The sequence below is a fragment of the Emericellopsis atlantica genome (assembly GCF_019669845.1).
Source record: "Emericellopsis atlantica unplaced genomic scaffold F5Z01scaffold_26, whole genome shotgun sequence".
Lineage (NCBI taxonomy): Eukaryota > Fungi > Ascomycota > Sordariomycetes > Hypocreales > Bionectriaceae > Emericellopsis > Emericellopsis atlantica.
The window spans coordinates 17823-35430 of NW_025764728.1; the positions used below are offsets into that span (position 1 = coordinate 17823).

Genomic DNA, 17608 nt, shown 5'->3' on the forward strand with positions numbered 1-17608 from the left:
GCGCGCCACTGCCCAGTGCCGGGACAAGTCTACGGACGATCTGTGGGGGAGCGAAGCCCCTATTTCGGCAACGATTCATCCCGCTGTGGCTGTCTCACATCAGCATGCTCGTCTCTTTTTGGTCGGGTGGGTGGCATCTGATGCGCAGTTATCAACGTGGCTTATGCGGAACAGTGGGAGGGTGCGTGCATGCATGTGCTCGTCTGTCGTGTCCCCGAGGCCTCCATGATGCTGTGATTCCTACTTCCAGTCGTAGCAACATGAAGGGAGAGCGCTCTGGACTTGATTTAATGTTGCGTGTCGTGGGTCGTGACTCGTGCCTGTCGGGCTCTCTTAGCGTGCGCCTTAGTGCCGGCTCTGGCTTGGGCCGGTGGTGGCACCGGACAGCAGCAGATTCCTCCCTGTTTTTAGCGAGGCTTCGAGGTCGTGAGTAGCTGAATCGGTGCCTTGGGCAGATGAAGACATCCAGCCCCTGAGCTGAGTGTCGTTTGAGTCTGAGGCTTGCAAGGTGAGCGTGCTGAATAGCCGTTGCGGCAGATCGTGGAGGAAGAACGTGTACCGCAGCTAAACCTAATCGGGCTACACGTCTGGGCCTGGACTTTGCCACCGATAGCTGCATAACCCGATAGATAGAGGCTTGAATATAACAGCCGTCGAGGACAGTCTTCCAGTGCGGAATCATACAATCACAGATCAAATGCCGATTTAACCAGAAACGACAGCATCCAGCAGTTCAAGAATTGCGCGAGATATAATTCAGTATCGCACGAAACCAGAAATACAGGTAGTATCTACAGTAACAACAGATAATAACAAAAGGCCCTATTCATGTTGGATGTCTCAAGACCAGAGAGGAGGCAGACTTGACCGCAGTCCTCTGTCCATCACAGCGCAGCCTTTGCAATCTTGTCTTTAAAGTTGTCGTCAATCATGGGCATGACCGCATCCCCCCACGCATCTGAGGTGGCCAGTCCCGCGCGCGCCTTGGAACCCAGGGCGCCCCATTCGATCAGGGCCTGCTCGCCACCCTTGGCCGTCGTGATCTGCAGCTCGTGGTTGGTAATCCCATTTGAGAAGTACTGGATCAGCGGTCGGCTGCCGTCCATCGAGTCCTTCATGTCCGAGGCCTTTGTCTTGGTGTAGTCGCCATGGCCTGACGTCGCGACGCCCAGGAAATCAGCGTCGCCACTGTTCGACGACAGCCAGACCACGACGTCCTCCCAGTCGTGTCTATGGCCTGCGCCGCCGCCGTGGACGGCTTGGTCCTTGGGGAAGTACCAGGCGTACATGATGGCGAACTTGCCGTCATGATTGCGGCCGCGGGCGTAGAGCTGGCCCTCGCTCTCGCTGCATTGACCAGAGATGTCTCCGGCAGCTTTCAGACCGCCGCTATTGTGAAGGTATCACGGATCAGCCGTGTTCTTTTGTGGTTCATTATGGGGAGGAGATGTAGCTTACCTAATGTTACCATCCTTGTCGACGGCTGGAAAGGGCACGCAGCCGGTATCGACGTCGAGGAACGGCTTGAACTTGAGGTATATCTCGGGGGCGCTCTCCGTGAAGCGCTGGACATCCTTGTGGCCGATTACGTCGGCACTAGCAGCGAAGGCCAGAGCTAGACCGGAGAAGAGGGAAATTGCGCGAACCATGGTTGCTAGTGTGATGTATCTGAAGATGGAATAAATGGGAGAGGTTTATCTGGAGTGCTGAAAGACGCTGTTGCTGATGTTGATGCTGGTGTTGCTGCTGATGGTGAGTGTTCTAATCTCTCGTCTCGCGCCGGATTGTGGTCCTTCTTATACCTCAAGATTGCTCGGCTCTTGAGGCGTCGACACCTGACTCTCTTCAACATCGCAGTCTCTTCTCCCGCACAATGTCGGAGGAGTTGTGTAAGTCATCTTCCTTCGTGATCATCGCCAAGCCTCACGATATGGTTCTGAGGCTTTGTTTTGTTCAGCTCTGCGTCATGGACGCTGCAAGGCACAATGTGTCCCCATACTAAACCGTCAGACCAGTCGGCTGGTGTCCAACGTCTTGTCGATCTGAGTTTATAAATATCACAAGCTGCCAAATCCGGTATCTGGCCCGGCACAGGCACGGATCTGCATGTTAGTATACCGGGGCGCGCCCGGCCTGGCCCCCAATTGTCCGCCATTCGACGTCAGAAAATGCGGCAAAGACACGATCACTGCTAGCGGCCGTGATCTACAAGATCCTTCAGCTTTCAGGTTCCAATGCACCAAGGGCAACCTTATTACTCAACGTCGCATTAGCCTCGGGTGGACTTTACATTGACAGGCTGCCTGCTTCCTTGGTCGCACGTGACGGAGTAGAATGTGCAGAGATCTGGCAGATTAGGCCCCCTGATGTGATTTGCCGGGCTTCTCCAAGCTCTGTCTGTGCATGTCATTGGCAGCACAGACGCAAAAGTGCCCCTATTAGGGACACTAACCCTTCAGAGTAGCCAAAGACTGCTGACCGCATCGGGCAGTTGAGGGTAATCCAAAGACTACCAACTGCCTCGGAGAGGCTCTGGCAGTAGTAGCCAGAGGCGCAACTCTTTTCACCCCCGAGATAAACATGCGAACGGGTCTCCTGTGCCTCAGTGACCGCTGTCATGTCTTTTACACTCCGTCGAGGCAAGGAACACGACTATAGCCAACAGTAGCACTCCAAATCGTATAGGTGGACTTGCTGTTTGCCAAATGTATCATTCGCCGTTTGGAAGAAGCAAGTACGCAAGAAGCTTGACTATGCACCCAGACGGAAGTTCGCCCTCCTTCACCCCTTATGCTCCCCCTTTGCCATATACTCTTCATACTGCAAGTCAGGCTGCCCCTCCCAGTACAACGTCTTCGCATCACTCGAGTTGTCAAACGTATACCGGGCACTCTCCTCCGCGATGAGAATCTTGGGCACCCCGTTCGCCGCCGCCGCCTCGGCGAGCAACTGCACCTGGCACGCCCTCTCCAGCAGCGTCATGAGGAAGCACGCCTCTTCCACCGTGGACCCCACCGTCAACAGCCCGTGATTCTGCATAATCATGGCTTTTCCACGCGGACCCAGCGCCGCAGCGACCCGCCGGCCTTCCTCCTCGTTGAGCACGACGCCGCCAAAGTCCTTGTAGACGGCCTGGGCGTCGCCGTAGAGATAGGCGGCGTCCTGCGTGAGCATCTCCACCGGGCGGCCAAAGGCGCTCCACGCCATGCCGTGGGGGCTGTGCATGTGGGCGGCGACGGTGACGTCGGGTCGTGCCTTGTGCACGGCACTGTGGATGAGGAAGCCGGCCGCGTTGGCTGGTCGGCTCATGTTACCTCCGACAGGCACGCCGTTGTAGTCCACGAGAATCATGTCACTCGCCTTGAGAAGGCCAAAATGGACAGCAAGGGGATTCTGGTCCTCTTGTTAGTATTCGTTGGAGCTGCAGGGCACGTGAGACGCACAGTCCAGAAGGTATGTGGATTCTCTGGGTCGCGGACGGAGATGTGGCCTGCCATGCCGTCTGTGTAGCCCTTGCGCGCGAAGCAGCGAAAGGCGAGGGCCATCTGCTCGAGGAGCCATTGTCTCTGGGCAGCAAAGGTAGGATGCTTGGGGATGCCAGGCAGAGGTGTCCCTTGACAGTTGAGCTCCAAGGGTGTCTTTTTGGCTTGTGCTTGGCCCTGGCTGTCGGTCTGCGCGACGCTGGCCGCTGTCTGCGTCGTTTGCACTGAAGACATGTTGGCGAATGTGTGGAAAGACGTGAAGATGCTCAAGATAGGTCCGAGTCGGATCAACCCCGACAACGCAGTTCGGCTCTCGGACTCTCCGCCCCCGCGTCGCGTGCCAAGGCCGATGAGGCGTCATGAGCTCCATCTTACGCGGAGTCCCAGCAGACCAATAACGTGTTACTCCTTGATCTCATGAGCTGGGCTTGGCGTAAGTTACGCTTGTCTTTTAAAGGTGTCTTCATATAGTATTGCGCACAATGGCTTCATCTTAGGCATGCTAACTTAGTAGTGCTTGTTAAGAATCCTGTGCCTATCGGGCATCGGCCACCTCCGCAGTGATCCATTCGCCCGAAAGCTTGTCTTCATGTTTGCGGGTGTTGCGGGGATTGCGGAACGGGGATGCATCATCCACGGATTGTGCTGCAAGAGCAAGTTATTACGCGCTTGGTCTTGTGACACTGTCTGTGTCACCAGCATCACATGAAAGGTGAACCCGGTTCATATGGCAACATTGCGCCGAAAATATGTGCTGCCAAAGTCGAGATGGACGTGACTGCATGTGAACAGCACCGGCATCACAACACAAACCACGAGGGAAAACACCAGTGAGCCGATTAAAGTTGTATATCATTATCATCATCCGATGCTATGTAATGATGTATATATCCGCTTTTCCAAAACGCCTTTCCAATAGTATAGCAACCCAGTCATCATACGCTTGTTGAGGGTATCATAATTCCACAATTCGCCTTGCAATCACGACCATGCAACTCAAGCAGACCCAGACGGCCGCCGCGAGGGCGGCGCCCCGTTGATCCGCGCGCCCTCGAGGCACTGCAGATCCTCGTACTCGGTGATCGGCACGTCCTCGTAGTCAATCGGCTGGAGGTAGCTCGGTGGGCTGGGAGGCACATCCTGGTAGGTGGGAGGGCTCTCCTCGTCCCAGCTGATGCCCATGCCCGGGTGGTCGGTCAGGACGACGTTGAAGCTCATGCGCAGGATGCGACCCGTGCCGGTGTGCGCAGAGTGGTCGGGCCTGCCCTCCGGGGCATACTCCTTGGACACTACGAGCTCGAGGCAGAGGGTGTGGGTTGTCTCCGTGCCGTCCGCGGTCTTGCCGTCGCAGGCATACTTGAGGTGCCCTGCCTTGGAGCGACGCTGGGTGATGGTGTAGTCGAACTCGTAGTCGACGGTGCCATCCGTGCCGGAGAAGTCAGACTTCCAGCCGTCGTGGATGTGCTTCTCGCCCAGGAGGCGCACCTGCTGGCGGTGCAGGCCCTTGAGGCGGCTCGCCTCGGCGGTGCTCTCGGCCTCGGGCGCGAGAAGCGGTTGGTGTTTCCGGCAGGCCGGGGCGACGGTTTTTGTGTGCTCCTCGAGTTTCCACGAGATCTTCTTGAGTCGCCAGATGTCGAGCGTCCTTGTCTTCTCGTTGAGGGACATGAGGCCATCAAGCTTGAGGGTGACGTTGTTGGAGCCGGTGGGGTGGATGGTGGTTTGATAGTGGGCGCTGGCCTTGATGTTGGTCGGCGGGAAGAGGCGGACAGAGTGGTGAGGCAGCTCCGCCTGGCGGATTGAGCGCTTGACAACAATGGGGCGCGCGAATTTGACAGTGTTGTGCGACTGGGCCGGTAGGCATTCGGGTGTGACGCGGGCCTCGGACTTGAGCTCGTAGGCTACCGTCAGGAGGCTAGAGCAGGACGAGGCGGGGAGGTGGCCGTCGACAAGCATGGAAAAGGGGAAGAGGTGTCGTCCGCGGTGGACCTTCAGGGGCGTCGAGGCGAGGAAGTTCCATCGCTTGATCTCTGTGACCTGGCTGGCGCAGTCGTTGCAGTGGCTCTGGAAGGGCCGCTTGTGGGTGACGCGCAGGTTGAGGGCGGCGCCAAAGGCTTCCAGATCGATGCTGTCCTCTTTGACGTCGACAACAAATTGCCCCGAGAGCAGAGCGCCGGTGCTGTCCTCGGCATTACCGTGCAGCACAATGGGCGGGCTCTCGAGCTCGCACTCGAGGCTCAGTGCGGAGCACTGGTGCTCCTTCTTGCCAAAGGGGAAAGACAGGCGCTTGTTGGCCTTGGCCACGGCATCGGCCAAGTCGGGCATCTTCTTTGCGTGGTGCGAGGAGAGGCGCTGGTCGTGATCGCCCTCGCCGTCTGACACGTCCGGGCTGGCATGTTGCGAGCGGCTGTGCTTCTTCTGATGTGTGGAGTGGCCGGAAGGGTGGCGCAAGAAACCGGGGAGGATGAGGCCGGGCATTGTGACTACGGTCGCTTCACTTCCTTCCTCTTGGCGCTAAAGGGGATGGTGAAAAGGGTAGTAAGACCGAAATCTGCTGGGAAAGAAGGAGCGGCCAGCCGCTGATTCTTGTAAACTGAGCACTCCGTGGAAATCCCAGCTTCGCAGTTTGCGGGGTAAATGACTGGGCTTCTGATGAATGTCTGGCGTGATCTCTCGACTGGGGTGATTTTCCGGGGTGCTTTTTGCAATCCCAAGTGACCTGGTGATCGCGCTTGTGCTGCGAGGTCGATGTGGTAGTCGGTACTTCCGGCGGGGTGGTGTCCTGCTGTGCAGCTGGCACTAGTGAAGTCACCGTGACCAGAATGAGCTCATCGGCCACCTTGGACGAGTGAGGGAGGGGGGGCCAGGGTAGTCTAGAACGGCTACTGGCTTTTGGTCGTACGCGCGCCCTTGGGGCTGGATCCTTCGAATAGAGGCCCGCTGCGGGATGATGTCGTTGGCGCAACTGAGATGCTTTCTTTCAATCTTTGTGTCCAGTCCGTCTTTTGATGAAAGGTCGTTCCAGAGTACACTGAATCGCGATGCTGATGCTGATGCTGACGAAGAGTGATTCGTAATGTGGTGTAAGTGCTGGCTGATGCTGTGTGCACAGAGTTCTTGGGAAGGTATCTGTGTAAGTGCCGCTCGGTGGTGTTGCTTGCGACGATGATTTAACAGCCAGTGGGATGAATAGTTGCCCTGGATTTAGTCTTCTTTACTATACGATCCAAAAACAACTTACAAGAATCATGGGCACGATCGGTATTAATACTCTGCGCGCGTGAAAAGCCCATCGGCCCCCTTGGCCGAACTATGTGTCATTACAGCATTGTCGAGCAATTTTTCAGTGGATCCGGCTACGATCCAGCGACCTCGATGCCCCGAGCGACCGCTAAACTTTTCCGGCTCGTCACAGCCAGCGGCCTGTGGAGCTGGTCGGCCAACTCCAGCGCAGGTCCAGTCCATGTCGACCAGTAGGGCGTGCTAGACTAGCCCACGGTCCATTCTAAAATACCTTGATGATCATGCCATTGTTTGTTGCTTGACTCCTTTTCTTGATGACGGGCATGGTGATGTTTTGCTGATGACTGGAAGACGTATATCCTCCATGCTTGTCGAGGAGCATTCTTGAAAGTCACCAACTCAGTGCCATTGATTCAATTGTAAGTCCTGACTTTTAGTGACTACTGCTGGTGACTGAAATCAGACAAACCACGTACGCATCGTAAGGCGCGACATGGCTCCATCCATGGGACCATGTGATGGATGACTCCTTTCACGATGCCAAAACAATCGATACTCTTACCCAATGCTATCCACAGCTGGCCAGGGCAGCCTCAAGGCGTGCTCGCTTGTTGTTGCTTGCTAACTTGCTTGACCGCCGATGGGCGTGCGTTGCAACAGGCAGGCCCACGTAGGCCCCCGATGCATGCCGCCGATGGTGCCCACTCCATGGACGGATAGTATCCGTGAATCCCATGGTCTCACGGATACGGTACTGCTTTTCATGTCTTGTCGTCCATTCGGGATGACGATCTTTGATGCGATCAACATGTAATTGAGGTTGAATAGTGTGACATCTTGACTCCAAGCGATCGTCTCCGATCCAACACACAGCACTGCCCTTGAACCAGTTGCATTGACCTGTCGGTGACAACTCACCTCGCCTCCCTCGACTTGTTTCAGCGCGCCGCCGTCATAATGCCCCGGCATGCACGAGAAAAATTCCATCGTCTTACACGACACGACACGAAGCGAAGCGAACAGCTCCACCGTCGAGGTCACGGCGGCAGCAAATTTTCGGTGGAGTCTCCGGATCGAGCCCATCTACTCCCCCGATACCTGCATATACCCGGCGCTTCACCTGCTTGGTTGGTGCCGCCAGGCCTTTCGAAAACTTTTCCTGCTTATGTCCCCTGCTTCTGGCCTGCAATGACCACCAGTCAAGTCACCTCTGCATTACCCAAAACGGGGTCGTCCACATCTTGCCGATGGTGGCCGCTTGCATCATTTCACCAAACGAATTGCGTGGTCCACGCACCTGCCCAGGCACCACGCACGTTCTGGCGCAGAGCCGCATGAATGGTGTCAAGCGCGCATATGCGGCCCTGCGGCCCTGCAAGGCCTGTTGGACAGCAGCCTCTTGAAGATGTTTTGGCCCCAGCGTCCTCGCCTCGATATGTGCATACCACCACGATCGCTGCGATGGTCGTCGTCAAGACGCGATGGCCAAGGCCCAAGGATGGAAAAGGAGAATTTTCTCGAAAGTGCTCACCCCCAGCCCCCTCCCCCAGACGGCCAGTCAGCCCCGTAAGTTAGACATCTCCGCGAACCGGTCACTGCAGGAGAAGGAGGAGGAGTAATAGTTCGTATCCGTCACAGGCACATCACAAGCCACAAGCCAGGCACCCCATCCGTCTTGGGGCATCCGTACCGAGCTGGTGAAGTGAAGTCGGACCACACGCGCCCACAGCACATTCCGTGCCCCGGCCACCGCACCGGGACGTACGTAAGAGAAAAGACCCTGAGGCGGCGCCGGTCCTCACGATCCGCGCCGGCCAGCACACCCACCTGCCCGGCGGCGTCCGGCACCTTGAGTGCTTGCTTACGGCAAAGGACGTGACAGTAGGTTATTTGCAAAGGCACACGCAGACTCGAACCGAGTACGTACGCCGTAATTGCACCTGCACCACGCCTCACTGCCAGAATACTTACACTCAAATGACGCAAGAGCTTCTCACCCCGGATTTCGCTGTCGATCAGATCTGATTGTCTGTCGCGCCAATCACCGTAGTGTGGGAGCGGCTGCGAGCCGATGTTCGGAGCGCGCCTCGGCCGACATCATGGCTACGCCTTTTGATGACTGGATCTTGACATTGTGGCTGCATCATACGACATTAAGTCTGACATGGACTGAGTCTAGATGGCATCAAGAACTTTTGTCAGATCAGCTCCGTACTCGGGCAACTGTTCAAGGCTTGATTTGCGATGGCACTGCTTAAGCACAGCTTAGAAGCGGCAGCATGTTTGGCCCAGATCTTCACCTGTCTGAGCTCACAAAATCCAGCAGCGTCAAGATTCACGATATAACATTTCTATCGCCGAACTTGGGTATTCTTGAATCGGCAGTCCTTCGAGCACGATCTTTTCTCCATCACATGTTGCCATTGTAGCTGAGCCAGCACAAGTCGTCGAGCCCGACATCGGTTCCGGGGAACCCCCCGGGGAACCTCAACGTGAGATGTATTCTCCCGCTGAATCCACACTTTGATTTGCAAGATTCCGCTCTCTGCCCTCCGGGAAACTAGCCCACTTGTCATGATGCGCCCTTGGCATGGCATTGCGTGACTCACTACGTAGAGAGTTCGTCGGTTCTAGACTCCAGGGAGCTCGCCTCTCGGCTTTGGTCTTGAGCTGAAAGATCCATTTCCGCAACAGAGGCCCAAGTTTTATCAATGTTCCGAATGTTTTGTATAGAGGACATGAGTGTTGAGTGTAAGAACACGATGTTGCAATCAAGTGCCCTTATAAGAACTGATCATGTTTTAGCTTTGTCAAGGGTAAATCTGCTCAATCAATTGTCCTCCCAATCACTGGGCACAAGAAAGCCCTTTTTAGGAAAGCCTCCCATGAGCGCAAACTTGCTATTTACCCGTCAGTCAACAGCTTGATAGCGCGTGTTGAGGTAGTGGGCAATTGATCAATGACATTGGCACAGGGTAGGTGGATTCACAAACGTCAGCTATCGTCAGATCGCGGCCCGGCGGAACCATCATCCGCGTCCCGCCAAAAATTCCCAGCGACAACACCACAGCTCGCATGCCACCAAGCCCGGCATCGCGAACCACACGACATCCGACGCGCCTCTTCCCTGCAGACTCACCCAACCCCCTTACTCAGCAATCCAGTATGTCGGGTCGTCCAGGCGGTGGTGGCCGTAAGGTCCTTCTGCCTCCCATGTACGTTTTGCGCCACTTGCTAGACCTGGGAAAGCGCGGAATGCTAATGTTTGGATAGTCAGTTCATCTTCAGACTGCTACAGAGCGTGAGTCTCCCCGATACGAACCCGAGGTGGATTGGTCGGAGATCGAAGACCAATTGGAAGAGATGGGAGCTGGCGATCGATGCCCTACGGCGACTGCGACTGCGACTCGACGACCCAGGGCAAGTCCAGAGTTCGAGCATGTGCCTAGGCCCTGGACCTTGGTCGTTGCAGTTGGGTCAGGACGGGGGAATCGCTCCGGCGAAGCGAGGCTGCTCAGTACTGCTGCACGTCAATTGCCAGCTCCTATCGCCTTCACATCTCGATCTCGAAGCCCGAAACACACCACATGGCGAATGCTGACGAACCGTAGAACACACCCGTGAGCGTCTGGCTCTATGAGCAGCTTGCGATCCGCATTGAGGGCAAGATCCGCGTAGGGTCTCTGGCTTCACTGTCCCTTTTTCCTGGCTAACACTAGATAGGGCTTTGACGAATTTATGAACATTGTCCTCGACGACGCTGTTGAGGTCAAGCAGATCACCAAGACCAACCCCACAGAATCGCGACGATCGCTAGGTACGTTGACTCCCCTTGGCTTTCCTACGCGGCATGACTGACATGAACAGGGCAAATTCTACTAAAAGGCGACAATGTCTCATTGATCCAGAGCTTGGAGTAGAGGAATGAAAACTGGGGTGTGAAGCACTGTCATCTCGGTTTATGGGAAACATTGGGTTCTGGCGCTAGCGGAATATCAGGAATTGACTTCTTCTGCACAATGGACCGGTGCGTACGAGGTGACTTAGCCTGAGCAACAGGCTGAAAAGCATGGCGTAATCTCCCCGCACTGCTGCGACAAGATGGGGTTCACGCGTGGCTTGTGAACAATATCAGCGCAGAAGGCGTATTCACTGACATTGAGCGGGGGCAACGGTCGTACAAGGCGCTGCAGGCCAGGAGAATGCAACCTTGCAGACGCCATGTGCTACCATAACATCAAACTCGACGGGTGAATTAGGGAAGACTGGAGGCCAGCATAACGTAGTTTATCGGATGCCTCGCTGAGTGAAAGGAGGCATTCGCAGCCTTCGCCTTCTGGATGCATCGTCATCATTCTACCCGAGCCTCATCGTGATACGCGAAGCCTCATCCCACAATTGCTTCGGTCGAGTTTCTCGGGCTTGGGGCAGCCACATGGGCATCGTCTGATAAAACAAACGCCTTGTGCCCAGAGACTTGGGAAGCTTCAGCCTATGTCATGTGCACCTTCCCAGTAACTCAGCGTATAAAGATCATTCACGCCTCACATCTGCCTGGAGCACCATCTTCTACCAACAAGAATCCCAGGTCGGTCTCTGTTACACCCTTTCATATAACAAGGCACAACAATCAAACTTGAACTCTCTTCGACTCGAGGCGCGCACCATCATACCGATACTCCAAACACGGACGAACTCGGATTACCAGGGTATTTACACAGACCTACCATGTTTGATACGGAACCAGGACTCAGCCATCAAATATGGCAAATATTCATGCAAGGGCGTGTCGGCGCCGTTGCCCGATGCCTCCATAAGGAAGGGGACAAGTTGCCCATCACCGAGGAGCTGTTGCTCATCACCGCATGCGGCAAAGACCCCCAGGGCTGTCTTTCCTTTCTCTTTTACGCCAGACCACAACAAACCGCTGCTTCTATATCCGCCCGCGTCGTGCAATTAGCCATGATGTACGGGGCATCGCCGGATGTCATTGAGATGCTCCTGACAAATTGCCGGCGCCACGTCCAATTCAGTGAGGTAACCCTCGGTATCATGCGCACATCGGTACCAAACATAACGGAGTCTGTCCGCCAAACATTGAAATGGAAACCCGACGCACTTCCAGCGACAGAGGAGGCATTGGAAGTGCTGGCAAGCTGTTTGGACGCCGCCACGTTGCAGTCATTCCTCGAGGCCCGCGGCGCTGCGTTGAGGATTAGCCAAAAATCCTTCAACGAGACATCCTCTCGCGAAGAAACCTTTCTAACCGTTGTGAAGTGGGTGTTTGAAAACAGTGTCAACACCCACATTCAATTCACCTCCGAAACCGCTTTGCACTGTTACGACCGCGTCGGATGCAGCGACTTTGTTGCACAACACTGGCCGGAGAGGTTGAAGTTGGATGACACGGGGTCACTGGGGATAGTGCAAATGGATCCTGTCAAGTCGGAAAACGGCTGCGAGACGCGAGTTCAGGGTCGGCCCCCGTCGGAGGGCCGGGACGACATCAAGCCGGAGATCTGAACGTTGTCCGCGGCCACCGCGATAAAACGAGTGGCGGTGCAAGGGCTTGTCTGATTAACTCGAGCACACTACGGATCACATGTACAGAGAATCCGAGGCAATGCTCTTTCTGCTCTTCTTCGTCGTTGTCCTTGACGAGGACATTCATGCTTGTATCTGTGCAAGCCACGGGACATGCTTTAGATATCTAAAAGAGAGACAATTCGACCAACAAAACGGACCGACGGACTGACCCGGTTGGTGCAGTTCAATAGAGTTTATACTAGACGAGCACGTGGGTTATGCGACATGTTTCTTTATTAGTCTTTACCCCACTGAAGCTTTTCGCGGGGCATTTCAAACTTGAACCACGTTGCTCACCACACTCACTCATTCAATCTCATACACATTCCTTTTGCTCAATATCCCGTGCCTGTGATTCAGCGAGGTCAATCATCATGGCGTTCACAATGCACTCGCACTCGGGGCAGTTCTGCCCCGGACACGCCAAAGACCAACTCGAAGCCATCATCCAGCATGCCATCTCCCAAGGCTACAAAACCATTGGTCTCACCGAGCACATGCCACGTTACGAGCAATCTGACCTCTATCCCGAAGAAGTAATTCCTACTCTTGCCTGATGTCTCATGGAAAACGATACTCACACACATCGCCTGTAGCTAAATGAGCAAGACCTATTCACTACCATGGTCACTCGCCATGAAGCCTACCTCACAGAAGCCTCTCGTCTTCAAGCAGCCTATGCCTCCCAGATCCACATCCTCATCGCCTTTGAGGCCGAGTTCATCCGCGAAGCGTACGCAGACCCGGTACGATCCCTCTTCGCCGACCCTAGGGTGGACTACTTCATCGGCTCGGTGCATCACGTCCACGGCATCCCCATCGACTACGTCAAGAAGATGTACCTCGCCGCCGTGCAGAAGAGCACCCGACAGACCGAGGAGAGCCTCTGGGAGGACTACTACGATCTGCAGTACAAGATGCTCACGGCGCTCGAACCAAAGGTAGTAGGACACTTTGATCTGATCCGATTGATGAACGAGACACCGGGCCACGACCCGAGGACGTGGAGCAAGGTGTGGGACAAGGCCGTGCGGAACCTCAAGGTGGCGAGGGAGCAGGATGGCTGGCTGGAGTGCAACACCGCCGCGTTGCGAAAAGGTCTTGATGAACCGTACCCCGCGAGACCGATTGCGGAGGAATGGATCAAGATGGGCGGCAAGTTCACAATGTCCGATGACAGCCACGGCATTGCGCAGGTTGCTACGAATTATGAGAGGGGACTGGCGTATCTGGAGAGTTTGGGCGTCACGGAGGTGTGGACGTTGAAGAGGAAGACACACCCTGGCATCACGGAGGGGGTTAGAGGCGAGGTAGAGGAAGTGGCAGTGCCACTCACGGCATTCCGAGAGAGATTTTCAGCATAGAACTAGATATATTAAACAATATACGATTAAGCTACACGTCGTCCCCAAGCAAAGAAGCGCAGACGCCGGCAAAGATGGGTATCATGAAGCACAGACACGCATGAAAGTATCCAGAAACTCCCACCCACTCAAGGCTTGGCCTGCTCGTCTTCTTCCTTGGGGGGTGGCAGATCTGTTTTGGCGGGCGATGCTGGGCGAGGCGCAAACGGGATACTGCCTGGGGTATAATGAAAGAGGTTGTTGTTGCGCTTCGCAGGAGAGGGCGTGGGCGCGGGCGTGTTGAAGTTCGGTGGAAGCCATTGCAAGGGCTCGGAGGAGGCAGCCGCAGGTTCGGGGGCTGGGCCCTCGGGCTGGTAGGGAATGAAAACATCCGGCGTGTCTGCAACTGGACCCTCTTCCACCTTGGGCTGAACGTCCTCATCCGGGGCATTGGTGACAATCGTGGGCGTTGGGGGCTTCTCATCCTTGACAGGATGGTCCTCGCTTGACTCGGTCGCCCGAATCGCTCCCTGAACCTCCAACGTGGGCGAAAGGAGGGGCGTCGAGCGTCCTGAGCGCATTGATCTTGTTTCAGAAGGAGTTGCTGCAGCACTGGAGGCAGCCTGCGCCTGTGCCCTATCTTTCTCCTTCTCCTTGGCCTCCCTCTGCGCTTTCGTGATGAGGTTGATCTTGATCTTTTTCATGCCAGTAGTAATGTTGTCCAGCGCATCATCGACAGCACGCGAAGGCTCTCCCTGGGAGCTGGACGACGCATCTGTCGTCTTCGGGGCGCGAGCGGTCTTGGGCTCTTTGCGAGCAGAGGCCATCGGCCTAGTCTTCTTGACAGGCAGAGTACCGGTACTCATAGACCTGCCGGCAGTGACTAGGTCTGGGCGTGCCGTCTCGGCAGGGCCAGGCTGACTCTGCTCGATCGCAGGTAGCGGAGGCACTTCTTCAGTGGGCGTGACAAGGGCGGAGGCGCCACTAGTTCGCCTACTACTACGTCTGGCGGACTGAGGCGCGCTCGGCACCGCCTGCTTTCCACGCGGCGTGGCCTTGACCGGCGTGGCGGTTGCTGCGCCCATAGTTCTACGCCTATCCACTGTGCTCTCCTCAGCGAGCGCGGCAGGCTTTGGCTTCCTGCCTCGCAAGGACATCTTGGAGGACGGTCGCTCGGGGGTGGTCATGGGCGTGGTCCCAGCCAGCGAGTGCTGTTTGGCTTGGCGTGCCCGGGTCGCCTCGGCGTTCAGATCCTCGGCCTGGCAGCTATCGACCTGACGATCAGAGGGAATCAGCAGCTTGGACAGCTCGATGGCAGCAACAGTCCAGGGGACCTCGGGGGGTGGCGGCGACGGTGGGCGAGCCATAGCCTTGGAGGCACCGGAGAGTCCAGAAAGACTGCGGCGCATTTTGATCGGATCTGTGACCTTTGCTGTTGAAGCCTGCGTCGGCGAGTGGTAGGTTGGCGTGCCGGACTGGCGCGGTTTCTTTGGTTCTCCGATCAGGTTCGCCATCACTGCCTCCAACTTGTCCAGCTCCGGGCTAGACCACCATGAGGGATCAAACGTATCTGCCGAGCCCAAGATTGGCTCGGGCTGTCCTTCTTCGGCCACTGTCCCAATCTTCCTGCCCATCTCCGTGCCCAGGCCGTCGACGCCGGTCGGTGGAGGCTTCGTGCTTGGGCCATCAGCGAGTCCGCAGAGATGACTGCACGTTCCCGAGAACAGCGCCCTGTCGCTGTAGCCACCCTCGAGCACACTGACGACGCGACCATCAACGCCCAAGCCTTCTTCACCGGCTAATTTGACCACGTCTTGCGAAATACGTGCGTAGAATGCAGTAGGCACATTGACCGCATGGCGCTGCATGCCCGCGCTCTCCCATTCACTGGCATCGAACCCAGCAGAAAAGAAAATGACAGCCTTGGGTGCTTGGCCCAGGCTCTTCAATCTCTCCGCCTGATGCTTCAGGTAGTTGCGCGTCTTCTCCAGAATGACCGCATACTTGGATTCGTACAGCTCCCAAAACTCCTCTTCCGAACCCCACGGTTGCAGGTGGACATTCCAAATGGACTGGCCGTGTGCATTGTCAATGCAAAGACTTGCATTCTTGACTTTGTTCTCGTCGCCACCCTCGCAGGGATAGGAGTTGATATCGTGCAGACTGAAGTACCCAATCGACGTCTTCTTCCAAGGTGCAGCATTCTTCGTAGCAGTATTTGCGCGAGCATTATGCGCCCACGTAATAGCCTGGGAGCCGTCGCCATGATGCAAGTCAAAGTCGATCATGGCCGCGTGCGTCAGGCCGTGGTTCATGGCAGCATGCATGATGCCAACGTGGACGTTGTTGACCCAGCAAAATCCGGACGGATGAGCGGCTGAGCAATGGTGGCCCGGCGGTCGCACGCCAACGAAGGCTCTGTTGGGTCCAGGGCCGAAGACGGTATCGATACCCTCGCAGACAGCACCGAGTGCACCCTCTATCGCATCCAGTGATTCCGCGCATAGATACAGATCGCCCTCGTGTAGCTTGGTCGGCGTAGCCTCGTCCCCAGCCCGGCTTCGCGGTCGCCTTTGGAGCTCCTTGCCGCCCATGGCCAGCCTAGACTCGGCCAGTTCACACATCATCTTCAATTCTTCCATCCATTTCGTCCCATGTACATTGGTCACTGCAGGCGAAAGAAGGGACAGCCTTCTCGTCGTCTTCTGAATCTTAAAAGGTATACTTTGCAGCCCCTCAATGTCACGATATGGGTGCAATGGCTGAGGTCCTTCGCTATGACGGCCACCAAGGCGAACGTAAGCCAACGAAATGCCCAAGACTCCAGCCTTGATTCGCTCTGGGCGTTCGACAATTGTGCTCAATGCCCCCTTGGACGTGCGTGGTCGGGAAAAGCGGTGGCCATAGACAGCATCGTTGAGGATGACCACTGTTTCGGTGGGCAGAGCCGTCGAATCCCCATGGAATGCCTCGATTTCAGCCTGCAGACAGTCCTTTGCAATGCTGCCGGCTGTGACTGGTGGTCGCACTGGTACTGCAAATGTCTTGGATGTTGGAGAGAGATTCTGGCTCGAACTTGACCTTCGAAGTGGAATTTGAGGGCCCTCACCGCCATTGACCGAGCGTAACGAGTTCATGGACGCTTTGCGATGGAGACCCGGCGAGCCAGCGCGAGAACGAGGACCGCTGGAAGGGCTTCGAGAAGGGGCTCGAGCTTGCGAGGAGGAGCGGCGAGGTGGTGGCTGGAGGGGTGTCGATGACTTGCTCAGCCGCGGGGGCTTCGAGTCTTGTGCCACAGAGGCATCGCTGGCGGAAATGGAGAGGTGTTGCAGCGAGCTGGACAAATCATCGTCGCCTTTGGCCGCAGCGAAGGCCTGCGAGGACCGCCTGGCGTTGGGGTTCGCATCGGTGGAAGACATGGTGTGTTGCGATTGATGCCACTGATCTGCGAAGTTGGACGCTCGACCTCTTTCGTCGTCGCTTGGTCATGCGACACTGTCGAAGCGACTGTGGCGGCGGTTGCTGCATGCCTTTGTTTGGATTGGATTCCAGTGCAAAACATCCCACCTCCTGACATTTTGGCGCGTCACCTGGCCGGCCGGGCCTGGCATGGCCTGGGCGCGACGGGACATCACGTGATGCGACTCGCTCATTGTACTGCGATACTGTTGAGACTATGTAAAATTGTCTGCATGTTTTGACTCTAATCAAGAGACATTCCTAGCCAATGTATTGAAGCAATGCATCAGTTTCGAAACTTGCAGCGAGCATCGTCATCCACCTGACACGCGCGCGCGTGTACTCGTGGACCCCTGCTGAGTCATCCATTTTGCGCGACAAGCTCTCGACCTGAGCTAGCGCTGCATTTTCCAATTCGATGTGGGGTGGTCCAGCAGCCAAACTTTCTCGCGACAGACCACGACCGACCGACTGCTATCTGCGTACTTGATGAACGCT

The 17608-nt window shown here is 56.1% G+C and overlaps 8 protein-coding genes across 8 annotated transcripts; 3 read left to right on the forward strand and 5 right to left on the reverse strand.

The window, feature by feature from the left end:
- Positions 1 to 783: 783 nt before the first annotated feature.
- Positions 784 to 2085, reverse strand: F5Z01DRAFT_267796 (necrosis inducing protein). The gene is made up of 4 exons (XM_046258646.1): positions 2000 to 2085; positions 1803 to 1942; positions 1459 to 1743; positions 784 to 1389 (listed from the first exon to the last, which is right to left on the reverse strand). The coding sequence occupies exons 3-4, from the start codon at positions 1647 to 1649 to the stop codon at positions 885 to 887; spliced, it is 696 nt and encodes a 231-aa protein (XP_046115427.1). The 5' UTR covers positions 1650 to 1743; positions 1803 to 1942; positions 2000 to 2085; the 3' UTR covers positions 784 to 884.
- Positions 2086 to 2700: 615 nt separating this feature from the next.
- On the reverse strand, positions 2701 to 4126 carry F5Z01DRAFT_267912 (class II aldolase/adducin N-terminal). The gene is made up of 3 exons (XM_046258653.1): positions 3964 to 4126; positions 3444 to 3904; positions 2701 to 3393 (listed from the first exon to the last, which is right to left on the reverse strand). Exons 2-3 carry the CDS (start codon positions 3714 to 3716, stop codon positions 2782 to 2784), a joined length of 885 nt encoding a protein of 294 aa, XP_046115428.1. The 5' UTR covers positions 3717 to 3904; positions 3964 to 4126; the 3' UTR covers positions 2701 to 2781.
- A 352-nt stretch (positions 4127 to 4478) lies between these two features.
- F5Z01DRAFT_627161 (uncharacterized protein) lies at positions 4479 to 5957 on the reverse strand (the record flags this gene model as incomplete). Its single annotated transcript, XM_046261525.1, has 1 exon — positions 4479 to 5957. The coding sequence occupies one exon, from the start codon at positions 5955 to 5957 to the stop codon at positions 4479 to 4481; it is 1479 nt and encodes a 492-aa protein (XP_046115429.1).
- Positions 5958 to 6728: 771 nt separating this feature from the next.
- F5Z01DRAFT_662971 (uncharacterized protein) lies at positions 6729 to 8242 on the reverse strand. The gene has a single exon (XM_046263999.1). The coding sequence runs from the start codon at positions 7803 to 7805 to the stop codon at positions 7344 to 7346; it is 462 nt and encodes a 153-aa protein (XP_046115430.1). The 5' UTR covers positions 7806 to 8242; the 3' UTR covers positions 6729 to 7343.
- Positions 8243 to 9887: 1645 nt separating this feature from the next.
- On the forward strand, positions 9888 to 10642 carry F5Z01DRAFT_676703 (small nuclear ribonucleoprotein E; the record flags this gene model as incomplete). Its single annotated transcript, XM_046265275.1, has 5 exons — positions 9888 to 9937; positions 9996 to 10023; positions 10334 to 10396; positions 10446 to 10539; positions 10590 to 10642. The coding sequence occupies 5 exons, from the start codon at positions 9888 to 9890 to the stop codon at positions 10640 to 10642; spliced, it is 288 nt and encodes a 95-aa protein (XP_046115431.1).
- Positions 10643 to 11450: 808 nt separating this feature from the next.
- Positions 11451 to 12245, forward strand: F5Z01DRAFT_639115 (uncharacterized protein; the record flags this gene model as incomplete). Its single annotated transcript, XM_046262420.1, has 1 exon — positions 11451 to 12245. One exon carries the CDS (start codon positions 11451 to 11453, stop codon positions 12243 to 12245), a length of 795 nt encoding a protein of 264 aa, XP_046115432.1.
- A 344-nt stretch (positions 12246 to 12589) lies between these two features.
- Positions 12590 to 13693, forward strand: F5Z01DRAFT_662993 (Polymerase/histidinol phosphatase-like protein). The gene is made up of 2 exons (XM_046264000.1): positions 12590 to 12844; positions 12905 to 13693. Exons 1-2 carry the CDS (start codon positions 12683 to 12685, stop codon positions 13670 to 13672), a joined length of 930 nt encoding a protein of 309 aa, XP_046115433.1. The 5' UTR covers positions 12590 to 12682; the 3' UTR covers positions 13673 to 13693.
- On the reverse strand, positions 13694 to 17355 carry F5Z01DRAFT_662994 (uncharacterized protein). The gene has a single exon (XM_046264001.1). It carries the CDS (start codon positions 17068 to 17070, stop codon positions 13801 to 13803), a length of 3270 nt encoding a protein of 1089 aa, XP_046115434.1. The 5' UTR covers positions 17071 to 17355; the 3' UTR covers positions 13694 to 13800.
- Positions 17356 to 17608: the final 253 nt, after the last annotated feature.

Bases quoted from the DNA above. Each gene is read 5' to 3' on its own strand.
- F5Z01DRAFT_267796 (XM_046258646.1), bottom strand. From the start codon at position 1,649: ATGGTTCGCGCAATTTCCCTCTTCTCCGGTCTAGCTCTGGCCTTCGCT. The intron at 1,390-1,458 runs GTAAGCTACATC...CCTTCACAATAG, and splicing joins GACAAGGATGGTAACATTAG to CGGCGGTCTGAAAGCTGCCG.
- F5Z01DRAFT_267912 (XM_046258653.1), bottom strand. From the start codon at position 3,716: ATGTCTTCAGTGCAAACGACGCAGACAGCGGCCAGCGTCGCGCAGACC. The intron at 3,394-3,443 runs GTGCGTCTCACG...CAAGAGGACCAG, and splicing joins ATCCACATACCTTCTGGACT to AATCCCCTTGCTGTCCATTT.
- F5Z01DRAFT_662971 (XM_046263999.1), bottom strand. From the start codon at position 7,805: ATGGGCTCGATCCGGAGACTCCACCGAAAATTTGCTGCCGCCGTGACC.
- F5Z01DRAFT_662993 (XM_046264000.1), top strand. From the start codon at position 12,683: ATGGCGTTCACAATGCACTCGCACTCGGGGCAGTTCTGCCCCGGACAC. The intron at 12,845-12,904 runs GTAATTCCTACT...CATCGCCTGTAG, and splicing joins CTGACCTCTATCCCGAAGAA to CTAAATGAGCAAGACCTATT.
- F5Z01DRAFT_662994 (XM_046264001.1), bottom strand. From the start codon at position 17,070: ATGTCTTCCACCGATGCGAACCCCAACGCCAGGCGGTCCTCGCAGGCC.